Source organism: Aythya ferina, assembly GCF_964211825.1.
Source record: "Aythya ferina genome assembly, chromosome: 33".
NCBI lineage: Eukaryota > Metazoa > Chordata > Aves > Anseriformes > Anatidae > Aythya > Aythya ferina.
The window spans coordinates 1,491,732-1,513,582 of NC_140330.1; the positions used below are offsets into that span (position 1 = coordinate 1,491,732).

Sequence of the window (21,851 nt, forward strand, 5' to 3'; positions counted from 1 at the left end):
ATAGCAACGGGTGGGCGGGGCCACTGGGCGCGTAGCAACGGGAGGGCGGGGCCACGGGGCGCGTGGCAACGGGTGGGCGGGACCAATGAGCGCAGAGCGGCGGCGGGGCGGGGCCGCCGGCTTCCGGTCACGTGAGGCGGGCGGCTGAAGCCGCGGTGAGGCGGTGCCATGGCGGCCGCGTCTGGTGAGCGGGGACCGGGACCGGGACCGGGGCCTGGGCCTGGGCCTGGGCCTGGGCCCGGGCGGTGGGCCCGGGCGGTGGGCCCGGGCGGTGGGCCCGGTGGGGCCCTCCCGTTACCGTTACCGGCCCCTTACCGTTACCGGCCCGTTTCCCGCAGAGACCGAGCGGCTGCTGAGCCGCGGGCCCGGTTACGGCGCGACGGAGGCCCCGGTGGCGGCGGCGGAGGAGGAGGAGGAGGAGGAAGAGCTGCGGCGCCGCCTGAAGTACTTCTTCATGAGCCCCTGCGACAAGTACCGGGCCCGGGGCAGGCGGCCCGTGAAGCTGGGGCTGCAGCTGGCCAAGATCCTGCTGGTCACGGTGCAGGTGGGGGGGGGCACCCGGGGGGGGCTCAAGGCCATCGGGACAGCAGGGAGGGGGCCGTAGGGGACACGGTGGCACCGTGGGGACGTGGGGGGGGCTCTGGGCATGGAGGGGACCCCAAAAGGTGGGCGGTGGGTGTGGGGATGGAGGGGATGGATGGGGGGGGCGTGGGGACATCATAGGGGGTTCTGGAGGGGTGGATACACCCGGGGGAGCTCGGGGCTCAGAGGGGGGGGTGACACGTTTGGGGACACCCAGGGTTCCCCACAAAAGGGGAAGAGAAAGGGAAGAGCGGTGGCACGGGCACAGAAAGGGCCGAAGGCACCGGGCTGCGGTCACAAGGCTGGGAGGAAGCAGCCACCGTGTGACCTGCGGGGTCACCCAGGGCCAGCCCAGGCCTCCCCCTGCTCCTCGTGCAGTGGTAAACACGGCTGTAATTAGCTCGTCTTGATGAACGCGAGGTAATTACCGGGGCGGGGCAAGGTTTGGAGTGTGCAGGCAGGGAAAACACCGATGGGAGATCTCCGTCCCCTCTGCCAGTGTGTTTTTTTTAGGGTTTTTGGCACGTGTGGGTCCCCATAGAGCACCGTTTTTGGGGAAATCAGGGGGAGATGGGGTGCAGGGAGCTCGCCCTTGGCTCCCTGGGGACCCCGAGCTCGGGGTGATGGCGTTTTCCTTCCCCTGAGCGCTCCGGGCTGCGTTTCGGATCCGTTTCACGGAGCTGCCGGGGCTGGGGGGTTGATCCCGGTCCCCTGTGTCCCTCAGCTCATCCTCTTCGGGCTCAGCAACCAGATGGTGGTGACGTTCAAGGAGGAGAACACCGTCACCTTCAAGCACCTCTTCCTCAAGGACTACGTGGACGGCGCCGGCGACTCCTACGCCGTCTACACCCAGCGCGACCTCTACGACCACGTGTTTTACACCGTGGAGAAGGTGAGAACCGTGCCCGGGGGGGCCACGGAGGTGCTCGGGGCTGTGGGCAGCCCCTGAGGGCGTCTCCCTCACCAGTACCTGGCCATCCCCAACGAGACCATCGGCCGCTATGCCTACGTGCGAGGGGAGAGCGGGGGGAACCAGTCGGCCCTCATGCTGTGCCAGCAGTACTACCGCAAAGGGCGCATTGACCCCGCCAACGACACCTTCAACATCGACCCCAAGATCGTCACCGGTGCGTGGTGGGGACGGCTGGGACCTCGGGGTCCTGGGGAGGGGTCTGGGGACTGCTGGGGGTGGATTTTGTTGGGTTTTTTTGGCTCCGTGCGCTGGATTTGAGAGGGACCCAGGGGTCTGTTGGGGTCTTCGGGCTTCCCTGAAGGCGCTCCTCCCTCCCTGCAGACTGCCTGGGAGTGGACCCCGAGGACACGCATCCGCTGCCCCCGGAGCTGGACCGCAGCTACAAGAACTTCACCCTCAAATTCCACAAGTAATCGCCGTCACCTTCCCCGCCGCGTGCCGGGGGCATCATCCCCGGTGCAGGCAATTCCTCCTGCCTCACGGGTTCCGGGCTCGCTGCCGGGATGGAAAAGCACCCGGTGGTTTTAAAAACGGTCACGAGACGGACAGAAACTCAGCCCTTGAGCTGAGGGAGATGTGAAACCGGGGTGGTTGCACAAGAGGCAGCTGCTTTCCGGCTCTGTTGGCCCCGAGGCACCTCTTCAGTCCTGCAACGCAGGCAGCGAGGGTTGCTTTCCCTCCCCGAAACTCCCCCAGCCTTCGGTGCTGTTTTGGTGGCCCCTGGGTGGCTTTTTGGCACCGCCAGGTCCTGGCCCTGACCCCGCTCCCCCGTTCTGTGCCGGGGTTGGTGCCAGGCAGAGGGATCCCAGGGCTGGTGCTGGGAGCTGTGGCACCCTGGAAGTCAAATTCCCCGATGCTGGGGCTGTGGTTTGGTCCTGCACAGCCCTTTTGGTGCTCCCAAAGAGGTCACACCCCCAGCGGGACAGCTCCTTGCCTCGGAGCTGGGTTTTTGGGGTCGGTACGGGGCCGTTACAGCCCGTCCCCTCCCTTAGGCTCATCAACGTCACCATCCAGTTCAAGCTGAAGGCCATCAACATCCAGACCATCATCAACAACGAGATCCCGGACTGCTACACCTTCACCATCACCGTGAGTGCTCGGCGAGGGGGCTGGGGGTGGGCGCGGGGGGCCTGCCGATTCCAGCAGTCCCCGTCTGTCCCCCCCCCTGTTCCCAGATCACGTTTGACAACAAGGCGCACAGCGGCCGGGTGAAAATCCGCCTCGACAACCGGGCTGACATCAAGGAGTGCAAAGATCCCAGCATTTTCGGCAGGGGTAGGGGCGGTGGCAGCGGCCCCCCGGCACGCCGCGATCCCGGTGTCCCCCCCGCCTCACTGATGAGATCCCCTGCGTGTCCCCACTCAGGTGACAACTCCTTTCGGCTCTTCTTCGACGTGGTGGTGATCCTGGTCTGCTCCCTCTCCTTCATCCTCTGCGCTCGCTCCATCATCCGGGGCCTGCTGCTGCAGCACGTGAGTGCCGGGGCGCCGGGAAGCAGCTCTAAGCGTGGCCACCGTCCCCCGTGTAAGCTGTGCGGGTGGCTGGAGCTGCCTCCAAGATGTTTTCTCAACAAAAAAAGGATGTTTTCTCAAAAACAGGGAGTCTTAAAGACACCCTGCTTGCATGAGAATGCTCAAACAAAGCCCCAGCTCCCGCCTGGGTGCTGAGGAGTGGGCAGAAGCGCGGCGCTGCGCCCTGAGGACCCGGTTTCTCCTCCCCACGCAGGAATTCAGCCGGTTCTTCCAGCGCCGCTACGGCCAGAGCGTGTGCCTGTCGGACCGCATGGAGTTCCTCAACGGCTGGTACATCCTGCTCGTCATCAGCGACGTCCTCACCGTGCTGGGAACCATCATGAAGATCGGCATCGAGTCCAAGGTAGGGGGGCACGGGGGGGCAAAGGGACAGGCAGGGTCCTGTCCTGCCGCTGTCCCAGCTCGTGGCCGGCGCTGGGGGCCCGTTAGGCTCGGTCTCACCTCCGTCCCTGCAGAACTTTGCTGGCTACGACGTCTGCAGCATCCTCCTGGGCACCTCCACGCTGCTGGTCTGGGTCGGAGTCATTCGCTACCTCACCTTCTTCCAGAAGTACAACGTGAGTGGCTCCGGAGAGATGGGCTGTGACCTGAGGGGGTGATTTTCGGGGCTGACCATGAGCACAGAGGCACTCGGTGGGGCTGGGCCCATCCTGTGGCTGCTGCGTGTGGCCCCGGGCTCCTTGTCCTGCTCTGCTGGATGCCTTGGAGTCACATCGGGTGCCTGAACTCCATCCCTCACTGCTACTCTTGTGGGAATTGTCCCCGTTCGCCCACCTTGTGGGTCCCCTTCCCCTCCTGGCAGACGTCTGACGTCCTCCAGAGGACGGAGTTTGATCCCCGTGGGTTTTTCCACCCCCCAGATTCTCATCGTGACGCTGCGGGTGGCCCTCCCCAACGTCATCCGCTTCTGCTGCTGCGTGGCCGTCATCTACCTGGGCTACTGCTTCTGTGGCTGGATCGTGCTGGGACCCTACCACGTCAAGGTGCTGCTCCAGGCTCCCCCGAGATGGGCTCGGGTGGGCTTCACCCGCCTCCAGGGGCAATTCCCTGCCCTGATTTCTGGAGAGAAGGGCGTGGGGCTGGGTTAGACGAGGCACCTGATGGAGCAGCAGCGTTGGGGCATTGAGCTGCGTGGCTGTGGTTTTTTTTGGGAGATTCCAGGCTGATAGCGGAGGGGACGGGGTGAGGAGGTGGCTCGACGTGTCCGGCAGCTCCCTGTCCCTTCCCGCCCCAGTTCCGCTCCCTCTCCATGGTGTCCGAGTGCCTCTTCTCCCTCATCAACGGGGACGACATGTTCGTCACCTTCGCCGAGATGCAGCAGAACAGCTACCTGGTGTGGCTCTTCAGCCAGATCTACCTCTACACCTTCATCAGCCTCTTCATCTACATGGTCCTCAGCCTCTTCATCGCCCTCATCACCGGCTCCTACGAGACCATAAAGGTGAGGCCAAATCCCAGCGAAGCTTCCAGGCTTTTTTCCCTTTTCCTGGGGTGGCTGTGCTGGGGCTGGGAGCCAACACCCAAGGCCGGAGGGCTTCATCTCCCCTCTCCCACCCCTGCAGCACCAGTGCGAGGGCGAAACGCCCGTGTCCCAGCTCCACGCCTACATCGCCGAGTGCAAGGACAGCCCCAAGTCGGGCAAGTACCGCCGCGGCAGTGCCCCGTCCTGCTCCGTCTTCTGCTGCTGCGAACGGTGAGCACGGGGAGGGCTCTGCAGCCCCCCCCTCTCCACCCCCAGCCCTCTGCCGCGTTGGGGGAGGAGGATTTAGAGCTCGCGTTCGGCTGGTTCCGTGCCCGGTGGCGCAAGGGTTGTGAGTTCCAGCCTCGTTGGGTTGCTTCGAGCTGTGTCTCGGTGCCAACCTCTGGCTTTTGGTGCCCCAAAATGTCCTCAGGGGGCCCCTTGGTGCGTTTATGGTCCGTGTTCCTTCCCCAGTGCCCATTCTTAACCTCGTGGCTGCGTTTGCCACTTGTTTCTGGGGTGTTGGGGCATCGCTTTTGCTGCAGCTGCCTCTATTTGAAGCTTTTTCCTCCCAATTAACCCGATTTTCCCCCCGTTCACCCGCAGGGCTCCTCTACAGGACAACACGATGCTGGTGAACTGAGGGCGGCTCCCAGGGACTCGCAGCACTTTGTGCTCCCAGCGGCCACGAGCCCTTTTATTTATTTTACCGTCTGCTTTTACCGACTGGGGGCTCGACAGCAGCCCCCAAAGGAGCAGGGATCGACGGCGCCCGCGTGCCCACGGACACCCCACAGGTGACAGGGAGACCAGACGGATGCTCATCCCATTTTATTTTTGGCAGAGGCCGTGCCTCTGTGCTCCCAGTCCCCAGCTGGAGGCCAGCAGCAACTCGGGGGCTCGCTTGCAGCCCCTCAGCTGTAATTTGGGGGCTCAGCCCGGAGCCCTGCAGCCCCTGGGCTGTGTCGTGGACTTCTCCCTGCTCTCGGCACCAAGCCCAGCTGCCCCTTGGCCACGTCTGGGACAAGTCCTTGGGCTTTGTCCCAGAACCCCGCAGCCCTTTGGCTGTCTTGGGGGCTTTGTTCTCATCCCAGCTTCCCTTTGGCTGCGTAAAGGACATTTCTGGGGGTTTGTCCCTAAGCCTCACGGTGAGGCATTTGTCCCTGAGCCCTGCAGCCCCTTGGTGACGTTGGGGACGTGTCCCTGCTCTTAGTCCTGAGCCCTGCAGCCCCTCAGCACCACCAGGCTCCTGTTTGGGGCCACATCCTGGAGCCCAGCACCCCTTGGGGACTTATCCCTGACCTCACCTCCCCGTTAACCGTTTTGGGGCACCGTTCAGGCCCAGAGGGCCCCAGGAGCCCCCTTCCCAGCTCCGAGCAGAGGGCCAGGAGCCACGCCGTGTCCCCGTGCCCCAGCTCACGGCCTCCTCGTGTCCCTGGGGCTGCGTTTTTGGCACCCGCAGCTTGTTTACGCGGCGCCGGCCGGGTCAAGGGCAGGTTTTGTAAGCGGCCCAGCAGCTGCTCCCCGCTGGAGCAGGGCCAGAGGCCTGCCAGCTCCAGGCACGGCCCGAAAAAAGGCTGAATTCATCCCAAATCGTGACCCGGTGGCGATGGCGGCGCTCGGGGCGGCTTCTGGGTGCTGTAGGGGGTGAATAAAGCACCCGGGGACAGCGGCGCCTCTGTGCTCTGTGGGACCCTGCCCCAGCACCCATGGGTGCCCTTTGCTTGGGGGAGGGAGGGGGGGGGCAGTGGGGGGGCTGCTGGGGCTGGGGGGGGGCAGTTGGCACCTGGGGGGGCTGGGGGGGGCAGCTGGGACCTGGGGGGGTGCTGGAACCCCAGGGCAGCCTTGGGGGCAGGGGCTGGGTGCCCCCACCCTGGGGTGCCCCCACCCTGGGGTGCTGCTGGGGACGAGGCCCGAGGTGCCCCCGCCCTCCCTGGGGGCGCCACTCCCAAGATGGCGCCGGGGCCCGACCGCCCCGCGATAGCATCGCGCCCCTCCTGCCACTCCCAAGATGGCGCCCCGCGATAACACTGCCACTCTCGTGCCACACCCAAGATGGCGCCCGCACTCCCCACCAATGTGCTCCCCGCTGTCTCCCCGCGGACCTTCCCAAGATGGCGCCGCCGCCGGGACGCTCCCCGCCCCCTCCGTGACGTCAGGCGGGGAGGGCGGGCGGCCTTAAAGGAGCCATGACCCCGCGGGGGCCGCCGCCGAGGCCGGAGCGGGGCGGGAGGCGGCGACCGGCGGGCGGTGAGCGCGGAGCCCCCCCGGGGGGGAGGGGGGCGGTAACGGGGGCGGGGGGGGATGGAGGGGGCTCCCCCGGTACGGCCGGGGGGGGATTTATCGCTGGGGAGGGGGAGGGGAGGAGGTGGTGCCGGCCGGGGGGGGGTTGGGAGGCGGCAATACCCCCCCGGGGGGGGGGGGGCAATAACCCGGGGGGGGCAATTTTGGCCCGGGGAGGGGGCAATAATGCATGGGGGGGGGGGGGGGGTAATGTTAGGTCCCTGGGGGGGGAAATATGGGGGGGGGGGGGGGCAATGGTGGCAATATGGGGCTGGGGGAGGGGGTGTTGTCAGCGGGGGGGGGGGGATTTTCACCTTGGGGGGGTGTTAAAGGGTGTGGGGGGGGGTAAGATCAGCCCGGGGGGGGTAAGATCAGCCGGGGGGGGGGGGGTGTGGGGCAATGCTGGCCTGGGGGGGGCCATGCTGGGAGCGTTTTGTCTTCGGTGGGGGGGCAGAACCAGCCGGGGGGGGCAACACTGGCCTTGGGGGGGGGGCAGAAGCCATGGGGGGGGCAGCTGTCACCCCCAGGGGGGGCCCTGGCCCCCGCTGTCCCCACCCCTGGCGGCGGTGGCAGGGGGTGGCCAGTGCCAGCCCCCGGTGACGTCCCCGTGGCTGCCGAGGCCACCGCCACCTCCCCGGGCGTCCTTGGGAAGGACGGGGGACGCCGGGGGGGGGGGGGCACTGTCCCCTTGGGGTGGCACCCGGGCCGACGGGTGACAGCGGGGACCAGCGGTGGCCTCGGCATGGCGTCGGGGGCTGTCGCAACGCCCCACGCTTCCTGCCACAGCTTCCTCTCCCCGGGGGGAGAAGGGACATTAAAGTCCCCAAAGGGATGACAAAGACCCCAAAAGGGAAGCCAAAGTCCCCAAAGGGACACCAAAGTCCCTAAAGGGACACAGAAGTCCTCACCCGGCCCCTCCGTGCCACCCAGCACCACGGGGACACCCTGGGGATACCCCAGACCCTCCCCGTGCGTTTAATCGGGGCAGAATCGCCCCATTTGGGGACGTCGCCCCCGCTTACCTGTCCCTGAATTATTTTGTCCCGTTTTCCCCCCTTTTTCGGCAGCTTCCTGCATGGGCAGAGCCCCGCGGCAGCCATGGGGCAGGGCGAGTCGGAGCCGCAGGAGGAGGCGGAGGTAGGGAACGCCACCGCCGCTGGATGGGGTGACGGTGTCCGTGTCCCCCCCCATCCCCCGGGGTGTCCCCTCCACCCCTGGGGTGTCCCCCCCATGGGGCTCAGCCTCCTGTCCCCGCAGGACGCGTCCCTGACGGCCGTGCTGCCCAGGCTGTTCGCCGACGAGCAGCTCTCCACCGGGGCGGTGAGTGCCACCAACTCGTCCCCGCGCCCTTGGGGACAACGTCCCGGTCCCCAAATCCTGCCCCCCAGCGCCCCGACATCCCCAACATCCCCGTCCCTGTGCCCCAAGGGGCGGCGTTCCCCGTTAAGGGAAATGAAGGTGACAAACCTGTCCCCGTGCCCCAGGGGACACCGAGCGATTCCTGCTCCCTCGGGGGTGGTGTCCTGGGCCCTGGTGCTGCTGAGCACCCCTGGGGGGGCACAAACTTGTCCCTGTGCCCCAGGGGAGAGGAATTGTCCCCATGTGCCCTAGGGACAGCATCCCGGTCCCCAGAACTGCTGAGCTCATCTGAAGGGCCACAAACTTGTCCCCGTGTCACAAGGGACAGTGTCCTGGCCCAAGGACACCCCCAAGGGGACTCAAACTTGTCCCCACGCCTTTAGGGACACCATCCTGGCCCCCGACGCTGCTCAGCCCCTTGGAGGATAAATTCTTGTCCCCACACCCCTTGGGGTCCCGTCCTGGTCCCCACCACCACCAAGCGCCTCTCCCCCACCCCATGCGTGTCACCGGGGTGGCAGTGCCATCGGTCACCCCACGCCCTCGTCCCCGTGCAATGGGGAGGTCCGGGGGCCTCACGGGGACCCCGTGTCCCCCCACAGGTTCTGGGGGTGATGCTCGGCCTCAGCCTCTTCGCCGTCCTGGTGGCCGCTGCCATCGTGGTGCTGGTCCGGCGGCTGCGCCTTAAGAGTGAGTGACACCGGGTGACAACACCTGAGGCCCCCGTGCCTCAGTTTCCTCCACGAAGCGCAGAGGGGAGGTGACGGTGGCGGGGTGACAGGGCCGTGCCCCCCTTAACCTGTCCCCTTCCTGCTGCCCAGAGGTCCCGGCGCAGGGGACACCCAAATACCGCTTCCGAAAGAGGGACAAGGTGCTGTTCTACGGGCGCAAGATCATGCGCAAGGTGACGCTCGGGGGGTGGCGGGGGGGGGGGTGGCATCTCCCCGGTGTCACCGGTGGGGGTGACATCCCCTCTGGGTCCCCGCCAGGTCTCCCAGTCCACCTCCTCCCTGGTGGACACCACCATCTCCAGCACCTCGCGGCCCCGCATGAAGAAGAAGCTCAAAATGCTCAACATCGCCAAAAAGTGAGGCGCCGCCGGGGGCGGGTGGGCGGGTGGCGGAGCCCGGTGTCACCTCGCTGTCCCCTCGCTGTCCCCGCAGGTTCCTGCGCATCCAGAAGGAGCTGCCCACGCTGCAGCTGAAGGAGCCCCCCCCCTCCGTGCTGGAAGCCGACCTGACCGAATTCGACGTGGCCAATTCTCACCTCCCCTCCGAGGTGCTCTACATGCTCAAAAACGTCCGGTGAGGCTCGGGATCCGGCTCGGGGTTCGGGATCCGACCCCACCACCCCCACCCCAAAGCCTTTTTTATGGCCCGGGGGCGTTCGGAGGATGCTCTCAGCACCAGGGGATGTGGAGAGGAGCTGATGGGGGGCCGGGGGGGCCTTTTGGTGTGGTGCCCGTCGGGCTCGGTGTCACCTGCTGGTCCCCGTCCTCGCAGGGTGCTGGGACACTTTGAGAAGCCGCTGTTCCTGGAGCTCTGCAAGCACATGGTTTTCCAGCAGTGTCAGCAAGGGGATTACGTCTTCCGACCCGGTCAGCCCGACACCAGCATCTACGTGCTGCAGGATGGCAAGCTGGAGCTGCTCCTGACCGAGCCGGTGCGGGGACGGGGCTGGGGACAGGCTGGGGACAGGCTGGGGACGCTGCAGGGACAGGGCTGTAAAGAGCAGGGGGGTTTGTGCTGTGTAGGACGGAAAGGAGACGGTGATGAAAGAGGTGTTCCCCGGAGACAGCGTGCACAGCCTGCTCAGCATCCTCGATGTCATCACGGTACCGGCCCTAAAGCTGGCCCCAGACCTTCCCCCTCAATCGGGGCTGTCCCCAGGTCCCCTCAACTTGATGGTGGCTGTCCCCAGCCTCACCAAGCCCGACCGTGGCTGTCCCCAAACCTCTCCCGGACCAAGTGTGGCCATCCCCCAACCCCACCACCCTGACCACGGCTGCAAGCTGTCCCTCCATGCCCTTCCCCGAGCCAGGGAGGGGGGCGTCTCACCGTCCTGGCAGTGACACTGCCACTGCTGGCTGTCCCCTAGGGCCACCAGCGGCCGTACCGGACGGTGTGCGCGCGGGCGGCGGAGGACTCCACGGTGCTGCGGCTGCCGGTCGAAGCCTTCTCAGCCGTCTTCGAGAAATACCCCGAAAGCTTGGTGCGGGTGGTGCAGGTGAGCCTGTCCCCGGGGAGGGGACACTTGGGGTGTCCCCAGGGGTGGGCGAGGGGTGCTGACGCCTTCTGGTCCCCGCAGATCATCATGGTGCGCTTGCAGCGCGTCACCTTCCTGGCGCTGCACAATTACTTGGGACTGACCAACGAGCTTTTCAGCCATGTGAGCGTGTGGGGGGGGGAGCCTCCTGGAAAATGTTTTTTTTTTTCTCTGGATCCCCCCAAAAAAAGGGGGACGCCCCCTCGTCCTTGCGCTGCTGACACGTCCTCCTTGCAGGAGATGCAGCCGCTGCGCCTCTTCCCGCAGCCCGGCCACGCCACCCGCACCAGCCCCGTGCGCCACAGCAAGCGGGGGCTCAGCGCCGCCGAAGAGGGCAGGGAAAGGCAAACGGAGCTGGGTAGGGGCCGGGATGGGGCGAACAGACCCCCCCCCAACCCTCCCGGCCCCCCCAAGCCCCAGCAGGAGGCCGCTCATGGCCGTCTCGTCCCACAGTCGAGCCGCTGAAAGCCGGAGCCCTGGATGCCCCCGCGCCGCCGCTGCTGAGCCGCTGCATCTCCATGCCAGTGGATATCTCCGGTGGGTCGGGGGCTGGAGGAAAGAAAGGGGGGGGGGGCTTGGGGTTGTGAGTCACCTCCTTGGGGTCGTGCGTCCCACTCTGGGCTCCTGCAACCCCCCCCAGGGGTCACACAACCCCCCCAAGGGTCACGCAACCTCCCCAAGGGTCATGCAACCCCCCCAAGGATCATGCAGCCCCCCCAAGGACTGTGCAACCACCCCAAGGATCATACAGCTCCCCCCTGAGGATTATGCACCTCCTGCACGGGTCCTGAAGCCCCCCCACGGGTCCTATGTCCCCCTCTGGGCTCATGCAGCCCCCCCAGTGTTGTTGCAGCCCCCCTGGCCGTGTATCATCCCCCCCTTCCCAGCCTCAGGCACGCCCCACTCCGGCCTCACAATCCCCCCCAGTGCTCCCAGCTCGGTGCCCCAGTGCCCCCCCCCCCAAGTGACCACTCTGTGTCCCCCCCCGGCGGGGCGCAGGCATCCAGAAGTGTCCCCGCTCCGACTTCGACATGGCCTACGAGCGCGGCCGCATCTCGGTGTCGCTGCAGGAGGACAGCACCGGCGCCATGGCCGCCTTCTCCCGGGTAAGGCCGTGGCCCGCCACGTCCCCCCCCCCACCCCAAAATCCGCTTCACCCTCGACGCGGAGCGGTGCCGGACCCGTCCCTCGCCCCCCTCAGTCCGTCTCGCACGAGCCCAAGGAGCGCAAGTCGGTGACGGTGGAGGAGCAGCCGTCGGGCGTCTACCGCTACCACTCCTGCGAGGACGACGCGGCCGGCGGGGACTGGCCCTTCGGGCCCTACCAGGGCCGCCAGACCGGCGCCATCTTCGAGGCTGCCAAGCGGGAGCTGGTCAAGCTGATGAAGGTGGAGGTGAGGGCGCAGAGGGAGATCTTGGCCTCCTGGTGGCTCCCCGTCGCCTCGTGGTGCTCCCCGTCAGCGGGTTTTGGGGCTGCGTGGCCTCGTGGTGGGTCCCCATCACCTCGTGGCGGGCCCCTGCGGTCTCGTGGCGGTCCCAATCACTTTGTGGTAGTTTTCCTTTGGCTTTCTGGTGGTCCCTATCACCTCAGGTGAAATCCTTCTTCCACCCAGGACCCATCTCTGCTCAACAATCGCGTTCTGCTCCATCATGCGAAAGCCGGGACGGTCATTGCCCGTCAAGGGGACCAGGTGGGTCTGGGTTTTGCGGGGCTGATGTGACACCTTGCTCTCCCTACCGCGTATTTGCAGGGGGTGCCTGCCCTATGGGTTTGGGGGGGGCAGGAACCATCCCCAGAGCTGCTGAGGGTGCAAAACCCCATAGTGAAGAGGAGCAGAAGAAACCCCAAGTGTTGCCGGTGGGGTCCCCTTGGTCCCTGGGGGGTGATCGAGGCAGGGTCCTGGTGACGGGGCAGCGTTTCGGCAGGACGTGAGCCTCCACTTCGTGCTGTGGGGCTGCCTGCACGTGTACCAGAGGATGATCGACAAGGCGGAGGACGTCTGCCTCTTCCTGACGCAGCCCGGCGAGATGGTGGGGCAGCTGGCCGTGCTCACCGGTGAGCCCCTCATCTTCACCATCAAGGCCAACCGCGACTGCACCTTCCTCAAGATCTCCAAATCGGACTTCTACGAGTGAGTCCCGAGCACCAACGAAGGCGTTTTGGTGCTGGAAGGGGGGTTCTGGGCTGAGCACAGCTCAGCATCTGCGGTGGCGGCATCTCTTGGGGCCGCCACCGTGTCCCCCAGCTGCTGTCGGTCCGTAGGATCATGCGGGAGCAGCCCAGCGTGGTGCTGAGCGTGGCCCACACCGTGGCCGCCCGCATGTCGCCCTTCGTGCGCCAGATGGACTTCGCCATCGACTGGATGGCGGTGGAGGCCGGCCGGGCGCTCTACAGGTGGGTGCCCCCCACCTCGGCTCGGTGGGGACCCCCTTGGCACGGGGGTGACGTCCCTTTGGTGGCGTCCCCAGGCAGGGTGACAAGTCGGACTGCACCTACATCGCGCTCAACGGGCGCCTCCGCTCCGTCATCCAGAAGGGCAGCGGCAAGAAGGAGCTGATCGGGGAGTACGGCCGCGGGGACCTCATCGGCGTGGTGAGACCCGTGCTGGCGCCGGGACGCGCGGTACCTCGCGGCTCCCCGTCTCAGCTACACGTCGTCTTCTCCAGGTGGAAGCCCTCACCCGGCAGCCCCGTGCCACCACGGTCCACGCAGTCCGGGACACGGAGCTGGCTAAGCTGCCCGAGGGCACCTTGAACAACATCAAGCGTCGGTACCCCCAGGTATCCCCAAAATCCTGCCCTGCTGGGGGAGCAAAGTGGGTTGTGCTGGGGGGTCCCAACCGTACCCCCATGGGAAGATGGATCAGATGGGATGGATCCTCTCTGTCCAAACCCAAAATGGAGAAGGGATCAGCACGAGTATGGCAGAGGAGTGCCTCAGGAGAAGCCTTGAAACCTCACCAACCTCAACATTTTGTGGGATTTGAGAGGTTGGAGAGATGCTGGTGCTGGTGTCCATGGGGAGACCCCTATGCCAGGATCTGCTGGTCCTTCCAGGGGAAGAAGCATGTCCCAGTATCCCAACTGGTGGTTCTGACACCCATTAAAATCATCTTCAATTAAGGAATTAAGGCAGTGATGAGAGCTGGCAGGGGAAAAAGGCTGGTGTCCTAAAGGGGTGTTCTTCACTGAGGTCCCCAAGGATGGGTCTTGGTGGTGGTAGCACCCAAAAAAGCACATGGGCTGCTGGTTCTGGTCCTGCTCCGGGGTGTTGATGTGTCTCTGGCTCAGGGAGCTCCACCAGCTCTGATGGTTGTCCCCTTCCTTGTCCCACAGGTTGTCACCCGTCTCATCCACCTCCTGAGCCAGAAGATCTTGGGAAACCTCCAGCAGCTCCGCGGCCCCTTTGCAGGTGAGTCCCAAAGGGATGAAGGGCAGCGGGGACAAGGTGACGAGGGGTGCACCTTTCTGGAGCCAGTGGCTGTCATCGGGGCAGAGTCCAGAAAGTGTCCCCTGCCCTGTCACGCTGTCCTCCTGCTGCCACCGCATCTCCTCGTCACGCAGGCTCTGGTTTGGGCATGGCCTCCAGCTCGGAGCCCACCAACCCTACCAGCAACCTGTCAACGGTGGCGGTGCTGCCGGTGTGCGACGACGTGCCCACGGCCGCCTTCACGCTGGAGCTCAAGCACGCCCTTAACGCCATCGGTGAGTGCTGGCAGGGCAGCAGCAATCGTGGCACAGTGGTGGCCATGGCATGGAGGTGACCATGGTGTGCTGGTGGCCCCAGGCCATGATATGACATTGACGGCAGCCCCATGGTGTAGCAGTGACCATGGCACGGTGGTGACCACAGCTCCGTGGCATGCCAATGGCCATGGGAGGGTGCTGGAAGCCCATGGTGTGGTGGTGGCCATGGCTTGGTGGTGATTGGGACCCCACGGCACGGTGTTGACCATGCTGGTGACTGCGTCTTGGTGACGACCGTGGCCACACAACATCGCAGTGACCACAGTCCTACCTCTCCCAGGTCCCACGCTGCTCCTCACCAGCGACATCATCCGTGCTCGACTCGGCTCCTCGGCGCTCGACAGGTAACTCCCGGCAGGAGGGACATCGCCGGCGACCCAGCGCCGTGCCGCATCTGACCCCTCCGTCCCGGCAGCATCCAGGAGTACCGCCTGTCGGGCTGGCTGGCGCAGCAGGAAGACATCCACCGCATCGTGCTCTACCAAACCGACTGCACCCTGACGCCGTGGACCGTGCGCTGCATCCGTCAGGCTGACTGCATCCTCATCGTAGGCTTGGGCGACCAGGAGCCGGCGCTGGGAGAGGTGAGGGGTGGGTGGCAGGGGGTGCCCGGCAGGGACAACGCAGCGCCGTGCCGCTGATGTCCTCTGCAGCTGGAGCAGATGCTGGAGAACACGGCGGTGCGCGCGCTGAAGCAGCTCATCCTCCTGCACCGCGAGGACGGCCCCAGCCCGTCCCGCACCGTCGAGTGGCTCAACATGCGGAGCTGGTGCTCGGGCCACCTGCACATCAAGTGTCCCCGACGCGTCTTCTCCCGTCGCAGCCCCGCCAAGCTGGTAAGGAGCCACCGCCGCGCGCCCCACAGCCCCGGGTGTCCCCTGCGCTCTGCTGCCATCGTCACCCCTTGTTCCCTGTCCCCAGCGGGAGATGTACGAGAAGGTGTTTGAGAAGAGCGCCGATCGGCACAGTGACTTCTCCCGCCTGGCGCGGGTGCTCACCGGTAACACCATTGCCCTTGTCCTGGGGGGCGGCGGAGCCAGGTGGGTGCTGCGCTGGGGCAGGGAGGGGTGTCCCGCTCCGCAGACCGCTCCCATTCCCCCTCCTTATTGTTCCCCACCTCCTCTCCTCCGTCTGCTTCCCCTCGGCCAGGGGTTGCTCCCACATCGGGGTGATCAAGTCGATGGAGGAGGCGGGGATCCCCATCGACATGGTTGGAGGCACCTCCATCGGCTCCTTCATCGGGGCGCTGTACGCCGAGGAGCGCAGCGCCGTGCGCACCAAGCAGCGGGCGCGCGAGTGGGCCAAGGTGGGAGCCTGGCGAAGCGGGGTGGGGGCACGCACCCAGCCCTCCCCATCACCGTTTTGGGTGGACAGCAGCACAGCGCCCTGCCTGCCTGGGGCCAGCCATGGCCAGGGTGTTTCTAAAGCACCTTCCTGTCCTCTTCCTGTTCCTCTTCCTTTTCTTCTTCCTCTTTTTCGCCCTCCTTATATTTTCTCCTTTCTTTTATTTTCTCCTTTCTTTTATTTCTCCTTCTCTCCTCCTCCTTCTCCTCTTTTTCCCTTCTCCTTTCCTTTTTTCTCCTTTCTTTTCCTCCTCTTTCTCCTCCTCCTCCTCCTCCTTCCTCCCCTACCTCCGCCTCCAGTGCATGAATTCGGTGTTCGAGACCGTCCTGGATCTCACCTACCCCATCACCTCCATGTTTTCGGGCTCAGCCTTCAACGCCAGCATCAACAAGGTTTTCCAGGACAAGCAGATTGAGGTGCGCCCCGCGGCCCTGCCCAGGGCTGCACCCACCCACAGGGGGTCCCAGCTGGGTCCCCGCCCCACCGCCACCGTCCCCACGATGTCACCCACCTCGTCTTATCCCCACAGGACCTTTGGCTTCCCTACTTCAACGTCACGACTGACATCACGGCCTCGGCCATGCGGGTGCACACGGACGGTAAGAGCTCCCCAGGGAACTGGGGATGCTCTCTGGCACCACCGTGTCTCCCCGTGTGGGCACCCTCCTTACCAGCACCCCAAAAACGGTGCCACTGTCACCCTGGCAAGCAAAGGGCTCGGAGCCCGGGCAGTGGTGGTGTCCCAAGGCCACACAATGCTGGTAACCAGCAAAACTCAGCTCCCCTGAGCTATGCGCCACGTCCTTGATGGGGTTGGCAGTAGAATTGGGGTGTGGAGCTGCCCCCCCTGAGTGTGCACGTCCCCTCTAACGTATCTGCTCACCACTAACCCCAGTAACCCTCACTCACAGCATGGGGGTGTGGGGCTGTCCCGCTGGGGACAACGAGGTGGTGGTGGTGGTGGGGACAATGTGACGATGGTGGGGACAACGCGATGGTGGCGGGACAACGTGATGTTCTGGGGATGTGGTGGTGGTGGGGACAAGGTGATGGTGAGGACAACCTGCTGGTGGGGTCGTGGTGGTGGTGGTGATGGGGACGTTGTGATGGGGACGATGCAGTGGTGGTGATGGGGACCACGCGGTGGCGGTGGTGGGGATAACGTGGTGGCTGCCCCTCATCCTTGCCTGGTGCTGGAGCTCACCTGGGACATTGAGCCGTCCATGGGGCGCACGCAGTGGTTTGTAGACAGCCTGGCTCTTGCTCCACCTGCTCCTCTGGCCTCTAACGCCAACTAATTCCCACTCACCACCCCTAACCCTCTGTCCTTCCCCATCCCAGTGTGGCCGAGGTGTTTTCCCCAGCGTGGCTCGCTCTTGGGACTAAAAACACCCCACCGGTGCCAGCAGCCTCGGTCACCTGCTGCCGGGGGCTCGTGCTTGTCCCGTGCCCCCAGGACCATGACCGTGTCCTCTCCCTCCGGCAGGCAGCGTTTGGCGCTACGTCCGAGCCAGTGCATCCTATACCCCCTACCTGCCTCCGCTCTGCGACCCCAAGGACAGCCACTGGCTCGTGGACGGCTGCTATGTTAACAATGTCCCAGGTCAGCATCTCCCTCGCTGGGGCTACCGGCCCCCCAAAAACACCCCCTTTCCCCACCCAAAAATAATAAAAAACAAACACACAAAACAACCCCACATCCCATCCCAGGTGGAGCCATTCTAGGCTTTGTAAACGGCCAGTCAGGGTGCGTGCCGCCCCGGTGGGTGCCTCTGCCACCCATGGGTGCCCACCGGACCCCCATGGGGTGCAGACGTCCCCGGGCAAGGGCAGGGGCGAGGGGCAGCCCCCCGGGGGGCTCAGGCAGGCGTGGGGCGGGCCGTGCTCACTGCGTTTGTTCCCCGCCGGCGCAGGCTCGCTCTGGCGGTACGTGCGAGCCAGCATGACCCTTTCTGGGTACCTACCGCCACTCTGCGACCCCAAGGACGGCAACTTGCTGATGGACGGTGGTTACATCAACAACCTGCCAGGCAAGTAGCGCCCCACCAGCATCACCGCCACCGCCCGCCACAGCCGACGCGGCTCCAGGTCCGGTCCCGGTGGCGGGCGGTTGGGTGGGAGCCGTGTGCCCACCAAGGGATGGGTCTTCAGGGGTCTTCGATCCACCGTTGAGGCTGGATCTGGGCCGTCTCGCATGGTTTTGCGTTGATTCTTGGTGTCTTCGGCATCGGGCGCCCTCTCGGCATCTTCATCCTACTTCCCATAAAAAGCCGTCCATCTGTCTTGTGTCGTCTCTTGGTGTCCTCAGCACCAGGTGGCTTCCAAGGGCATCTTCGTGTTTCTTCAAATCCCAGACGTGTCCCTTCGTCTTGCATCATTCTTGGTGTTGGGTGTCCTCTTGGGGCATCTTCATCCTCCTTCATGTACAAAAGTCGCATGATGTTGTCAGCTCTGGGTGTCCTCAGCACCAAGGTGATCCCAGATCATCTTCACTCTTCATGTACAAAAAATGTCCCTCTGTCTTGCATCACCTCTGGGTGTCCTCAGCACTGGGTGCCTTCCCAGAGCATCTTCACGCTCCTTCTCCTGCCAACCCCTTTCATCCAACCTGCGTCCTCCTCTCCTGATGTCCTCAGCACCGCGTGCCTTCCCAGGGCATCTCCATCCTTCTTCACATGCAGGCTGTCTCCCTTCATCGTGTGTCATCTCTTGGCATCCTTGGCACGTGGTGCCCTCCCAGAGCATCTGCATGCTCCTTCACCTGCCAACCACCTCCATCCATCTCGCATCAGCCTCTCATCCTCGTGTTCTCAGCACTAGATGCCCTCCCTGGGCATCTCCGTCGTCCTTCCCATGCAGGACAGCTCGATCTATCTGTTACCATCTCTTGGTGTCTTTGGCACCAGGTGCCCTCCCAGGACACCGACATACTCTGCGAGCCACCTCCCTCCATCCTACACCTTTTGGTGTCTTTGGTACTGGCTGCCCTCCTGGGACATCTTTGTGCTCCTTCATGCACAAACCAACTTCAGCCACCCTGAGCCATTGTTTCTGGATGTTTTTTGCCCTCCTGGAGCATCTCCGTCCTCCTTGACATGCAAGTCACCTTCCTCCCTGTTGTAACGTCATTTCTTGATGTCCACAGTACCAGGTGTCCTCCTGGGACATCTCCATCTCCCTCCATATTCCAGTTGTCTCCATCTGCCCCGCATCGTATCCTGGTGTCCTTGGTGCCCTCCTGGGGGTCCCTCCACGCTTCTCATCCCTCTATGGACGCCGCACCTTGCCTGCAGCCTCCTGTCACCTTTACACACGCAGCAGGTCGCAACGCTGTTCTGCTCCCCACTGGCACATCATGCCACGGGGCTCCTACCCCCAAATCCAGCACCCACGGGATGTTCCTCATCCCCCCCACGAGCCCTCAGCATGGCTTTGCCATCCAGCCCGTGGTCGGGACCGATCCCTCGCCCTGCTCCGCTTGTGCCACCGCCTCTCGTGGTGGGCTCGGACTGGGGAAAACCAGGGTGCTGCCGACCCAGCTTCGTCTTTTCCCACCCTGCAGCTGACATCGCCCGCAACATGGGTGCCAAGACGGTGATCGCCATCGACGTGGGCAGCCAGGACGAGACGGACCTGTGCAACTACGGGGACAGCCTGTCGGGCTGGTGGCTGCTCTGGAAACGCCTCAACCCCTGGGCTGAGAAAGTCAAGGTGAGGAGCAGCGTGAGGGATGTGGGGACAGCAGTGGGGACGGTGCAGGAGGGGTGCTGAGCTCCCTGCCCTCGCAGGTGCCCGACATGGCCGAGATCCAGTCGCGGTTGGCCTACGTGTCGTGCGTGCGGCAGCTGGAGGTGGTGAAGTCCAGCTCGTACTGTGAGTACATCCGTCCCCCCATCGACCGCTTCAAGACCATGGATTTCGGCAAGTTCGACGAGATCTACGTGAGTCGGGGATGGAGAGCCTGAGGGGGTGGCCTGGGCTATCAACAGGGTGCCTCAAAGTCATCGGTTGGGGTACTTCAGCCATCCTCTGGGCTGTTCTGGGCGTTGATTGGGGTGCCCCAGCCACTAGTGGGGTGCTTCTGGCATTGATTGGGGTACCTCGAGCACCTGCTGAGCATCCAGGCCATTAGCAGTGCATCCTGGGCATCAGGTAGGGTCAACCAGCAATGAACTGGGTGACCCAGCCACCATTTAGGGGTGCTTTGGCCCATCAGTTGGGGTGTCCTGGTCATTGATTGGGTCTCCTAGTCATTAACAGCATACCCCAGGCCATCATTTGAGACATCTCGGTTATTTCTGGGGTTCCCCAGCAACTGGTTGGGATGTCTTTGCCTTCAGTTGAGTGTCCGAGCCATTAGTTGGGTGCCCTGGCCATTAATGGGGTCACTGGACCATCCTCTGGGGTTGCCCAAGCTATCATTCAGGGTGCCTGGGCCATCAATTGCAGCATCCTGGCCATCATTTGAGGTACCAGGCTCATCATTCAGGGTCCCCAGGTCATTGTTTAGGGTTTCTTGGCTACCATTTGGGATGCCCTGACCATCGGTTGGGTGCCCCAGCCATCAGCTGGGTGTCCCGTGCCATCAGTTGGGATGTCCTAGCCATCAGCTGGGATCCTGGGCCATCCTGTGGGGTGCCCCATGCCATCATTCGGGGTGCCCAGGCCACGAACGGGCTGCGGTCGCTCTCCCCGCAGGACGTGGGGTACCAGCACGGCAAGGTGGTCTTCGACGGTTGGAGCCGGGGCGACATCATCGAGAAGATGGTGAAGGACCGGCGCTCGGCCGACTTCTACGAGAGCAAACGCATGGACGTGAGCGGGGGGTGGCCGCGGGGTCCGCAGGTGGCAGGGGCTGCACGGGACCTGCCCTTCCACCGCCTTACCCATCCCACGTCCCCCATCCTCGCCCCTCTCGTGGTTGGGGGCGCATCTCAGACACCTTCCCCCCTGCCCCGTAGGTGCTCACGTGCCCCAGCGCCGGCTTCACGGACCTGGCAGAGATCATCTCGCGCATCGAGCCCGCCAAGCCCTACCCATCGGACGGCTACGCGGACGGTGAGCGGGGGACAGGATGCATGGCTGGGGGCCTGATCCGGGCTCAGGGCCTGACCCTGAGCCCCCTCCCCTCTTTTTCCCTCCCCAGAGGAGTCCGACTACCTCACCGAGTACGAGGACGAGGGGCCGGAGCTGACACGGGGCGAGGAGGAAGCGTTTGCCCCGACCGAGTGGCCCGGAGCTGGCGCTTTGGAGGCTGTGAGTGCTCCCCGACCACAGGGACCCTCCAAAATGAGGCCCCTCAGAGGCTGGGGGCTCCCAGGGGTGCCCCAACCCCCTGCACGGAGGGAGTAGCATGGGGCAGACCCTGGCCCCAGTTCTGGAGCACCCCCAGAATGGGGTGTCCTGCGGTCCGGAGGCCCCCAAAGGTGTGCGTGGAGGGGGTTATAGGGGGCAGAGCTCCCCAGCTGGGAGCTGATGGGTGCTGCGCCGTGTCCCCATCCCGGTGTCCCCCACGCGTCCCCTCTCTCCCCAGGAGGATGAGAAGAGCCTGCGGCACCGCCCGAGCCCAGCCCGAGCCTCCTCCACGTCCCACACGTGAGCCCAGATGGCACTGAAGGAGCCCAGGAGCCCCCCCGGGTGATGCCCTGGCACTGCCTCCGTGCCCCAGGGCCCCCCCGATCCCCTCTTCCATGGCCGCTTCCCCGGCCAGGGCTCAGCCCCGTGGCACTTTCCCACTCGCCCCAGGCTTGTCCCCGCTACTGTCCCCAAGCTGGGGTGACAGCGGGGGCTCCAGGGACCCCTCCCCTCCTTTTCCCCCATCCTGCACTGTTGCACTGGCCCAAATCCCCCCTCCGTGGCCTGGCCCTGCCCTGCTTTGCCGCAGGACCGACCTCGTGGTGGGGGGAGAAGTGACTGCTGTATATTTTCTTTTTTTTTTTTTTAATTATTATTATTTAAAACAAACCTGGCCCTGTTTCTCCTGCGGGAATAAAGCTTCAAGGGTGGGGGCTGGCGGTGGCCAGCAGACAACTGCCAGGTGACACCACCGACTGCCCCCGTGGTGCTGGTGGCTGCGGCACGGTGCAAGACAAAAACCAGCCGGGAGCAATAATCCCCAAATAATCCCCACAGCGGGGGCTGCTGGTGCCTGCCCCATCCTGGTGCTCCAGCATGGGGCTGGGGAGGGGAGAGGGGATGTGGGGGGGCCTCGTGGGGACATGCATGGGGGGGGAGGACAGGGACGGGCAAGGGGATGGGGACACCCGGCACTGCCACGGCACGCTTGTCACGGTGGTGGGGTAGCCCAT

General features: G+C 64.8%; 2 protein-coding genes across 6 annotated transcripts; both read left to right on the forward strand.

Annotated features, from left to right (window-relative positions):
* The first annotated feature begins 153 nt into the window (after positions 1-153).
* MCOLN1 (mucolipin TRP cation channel 1) lies at positions 154-6,215 on the forward strand. Its single transcript, XM_084501753.1, has 14 exons — positions 154-184; positions 339-544; positions 1,307-1,474; positions 1,550-1,709; positions 1,877-1,964; positions 2,548-2,644; positions 2,731-2,830; positions 2,921-3,027; positions 3,281-3,430; positions 3,543-3,644; positions 3,948-4,070; positions 4,322-4,528; positions 4,650-4,780; positions 5,153-6,215. Exons 1-14 carry the CDS (start codon positions 169-171, stop codon positions 5,187-5,189), a joined length of 1,692 nt encoding a protein of 563 aa, XP_084357879.1. The 5' UTR covers positions 154-168; the 3' UTR covers positions 5,190-6,215.
* Positions 6,216-6,472: 257 nt separating this feature from the next.
* On the forward strand, positions 6,473-21,505 carry PNPLA6 (patatin like domain 6, lysophospholipase). Of its 5 annotated transcripts, XM_084501740.1 has the most exons (37): positions 6,473-6,796; positions 7,897-7,966; positions 8,087-8,149; positions 8,791-8,878; positions 9,010-9,092; positions 9,178-9,275; positions 9,352-9,492; positions 9,691-9,850; positions 9,942-10,022; positions 10,286-10,414; positions 10,496-10,576; positions 10,691-10,811; positions 10,907-10,990; positions 11,453-11,559; positions 11,655-11,846; positions 12,066-12,143; positions 12,379-12,584; positions 12,716-12,847; positions 12,922-13,045; positions 13,120-13,233; positions 13,789-13,864; positions 14,017-14,157; positions 14,480-14,543; positions 14,615-14,783; positions 14,853-15,035; positions 15,121-15,239; positions 15,349-15,505; positions 15,843-15,959; positions 16,073-16,142; positions 17,030-17,146; positions 17,457-17,573; positions 19,106-19,254; positions 19,332-19,484; positions 20,242-20,358; positions 20,505-20,601; positions 20,690-20,799; positions 21,077-21,504. In XM_084501740.1, exons 2-37 carry the CDS (start codon positions 7,928-7,930, stop codon positions 21,140-21,142), a joined length of 4,143 nt encoding a protein of 1,380 aa, XP_084357866.1. In that variant the 5' UTR covers positions 6,473-6,796; positions 7,897-7,927; the 3' UTR covers positions 21,143-21,504. The 5 variants fall into 5 exon arrangements, 4 of the variants coding, with proteins under 4 accessions (XP_084357866.1, XP_084357867.1, XP_084357869.1 ...); XM_084501741.1 differs by lacking the exon at positions 6,473-6,796 and having other exon boundaries at positions 7,455-7,966; positions 14,862-15,035; positions 21,077-21,505; XM_084501743.1 differs by lacking the exons at positions 6,473-6,796; positions 17,457-17,573 and having other exon boundaries at positions 7,460-7,966.
* Positions 21,506-21,851: the final 346 nt, after the last annotated feature.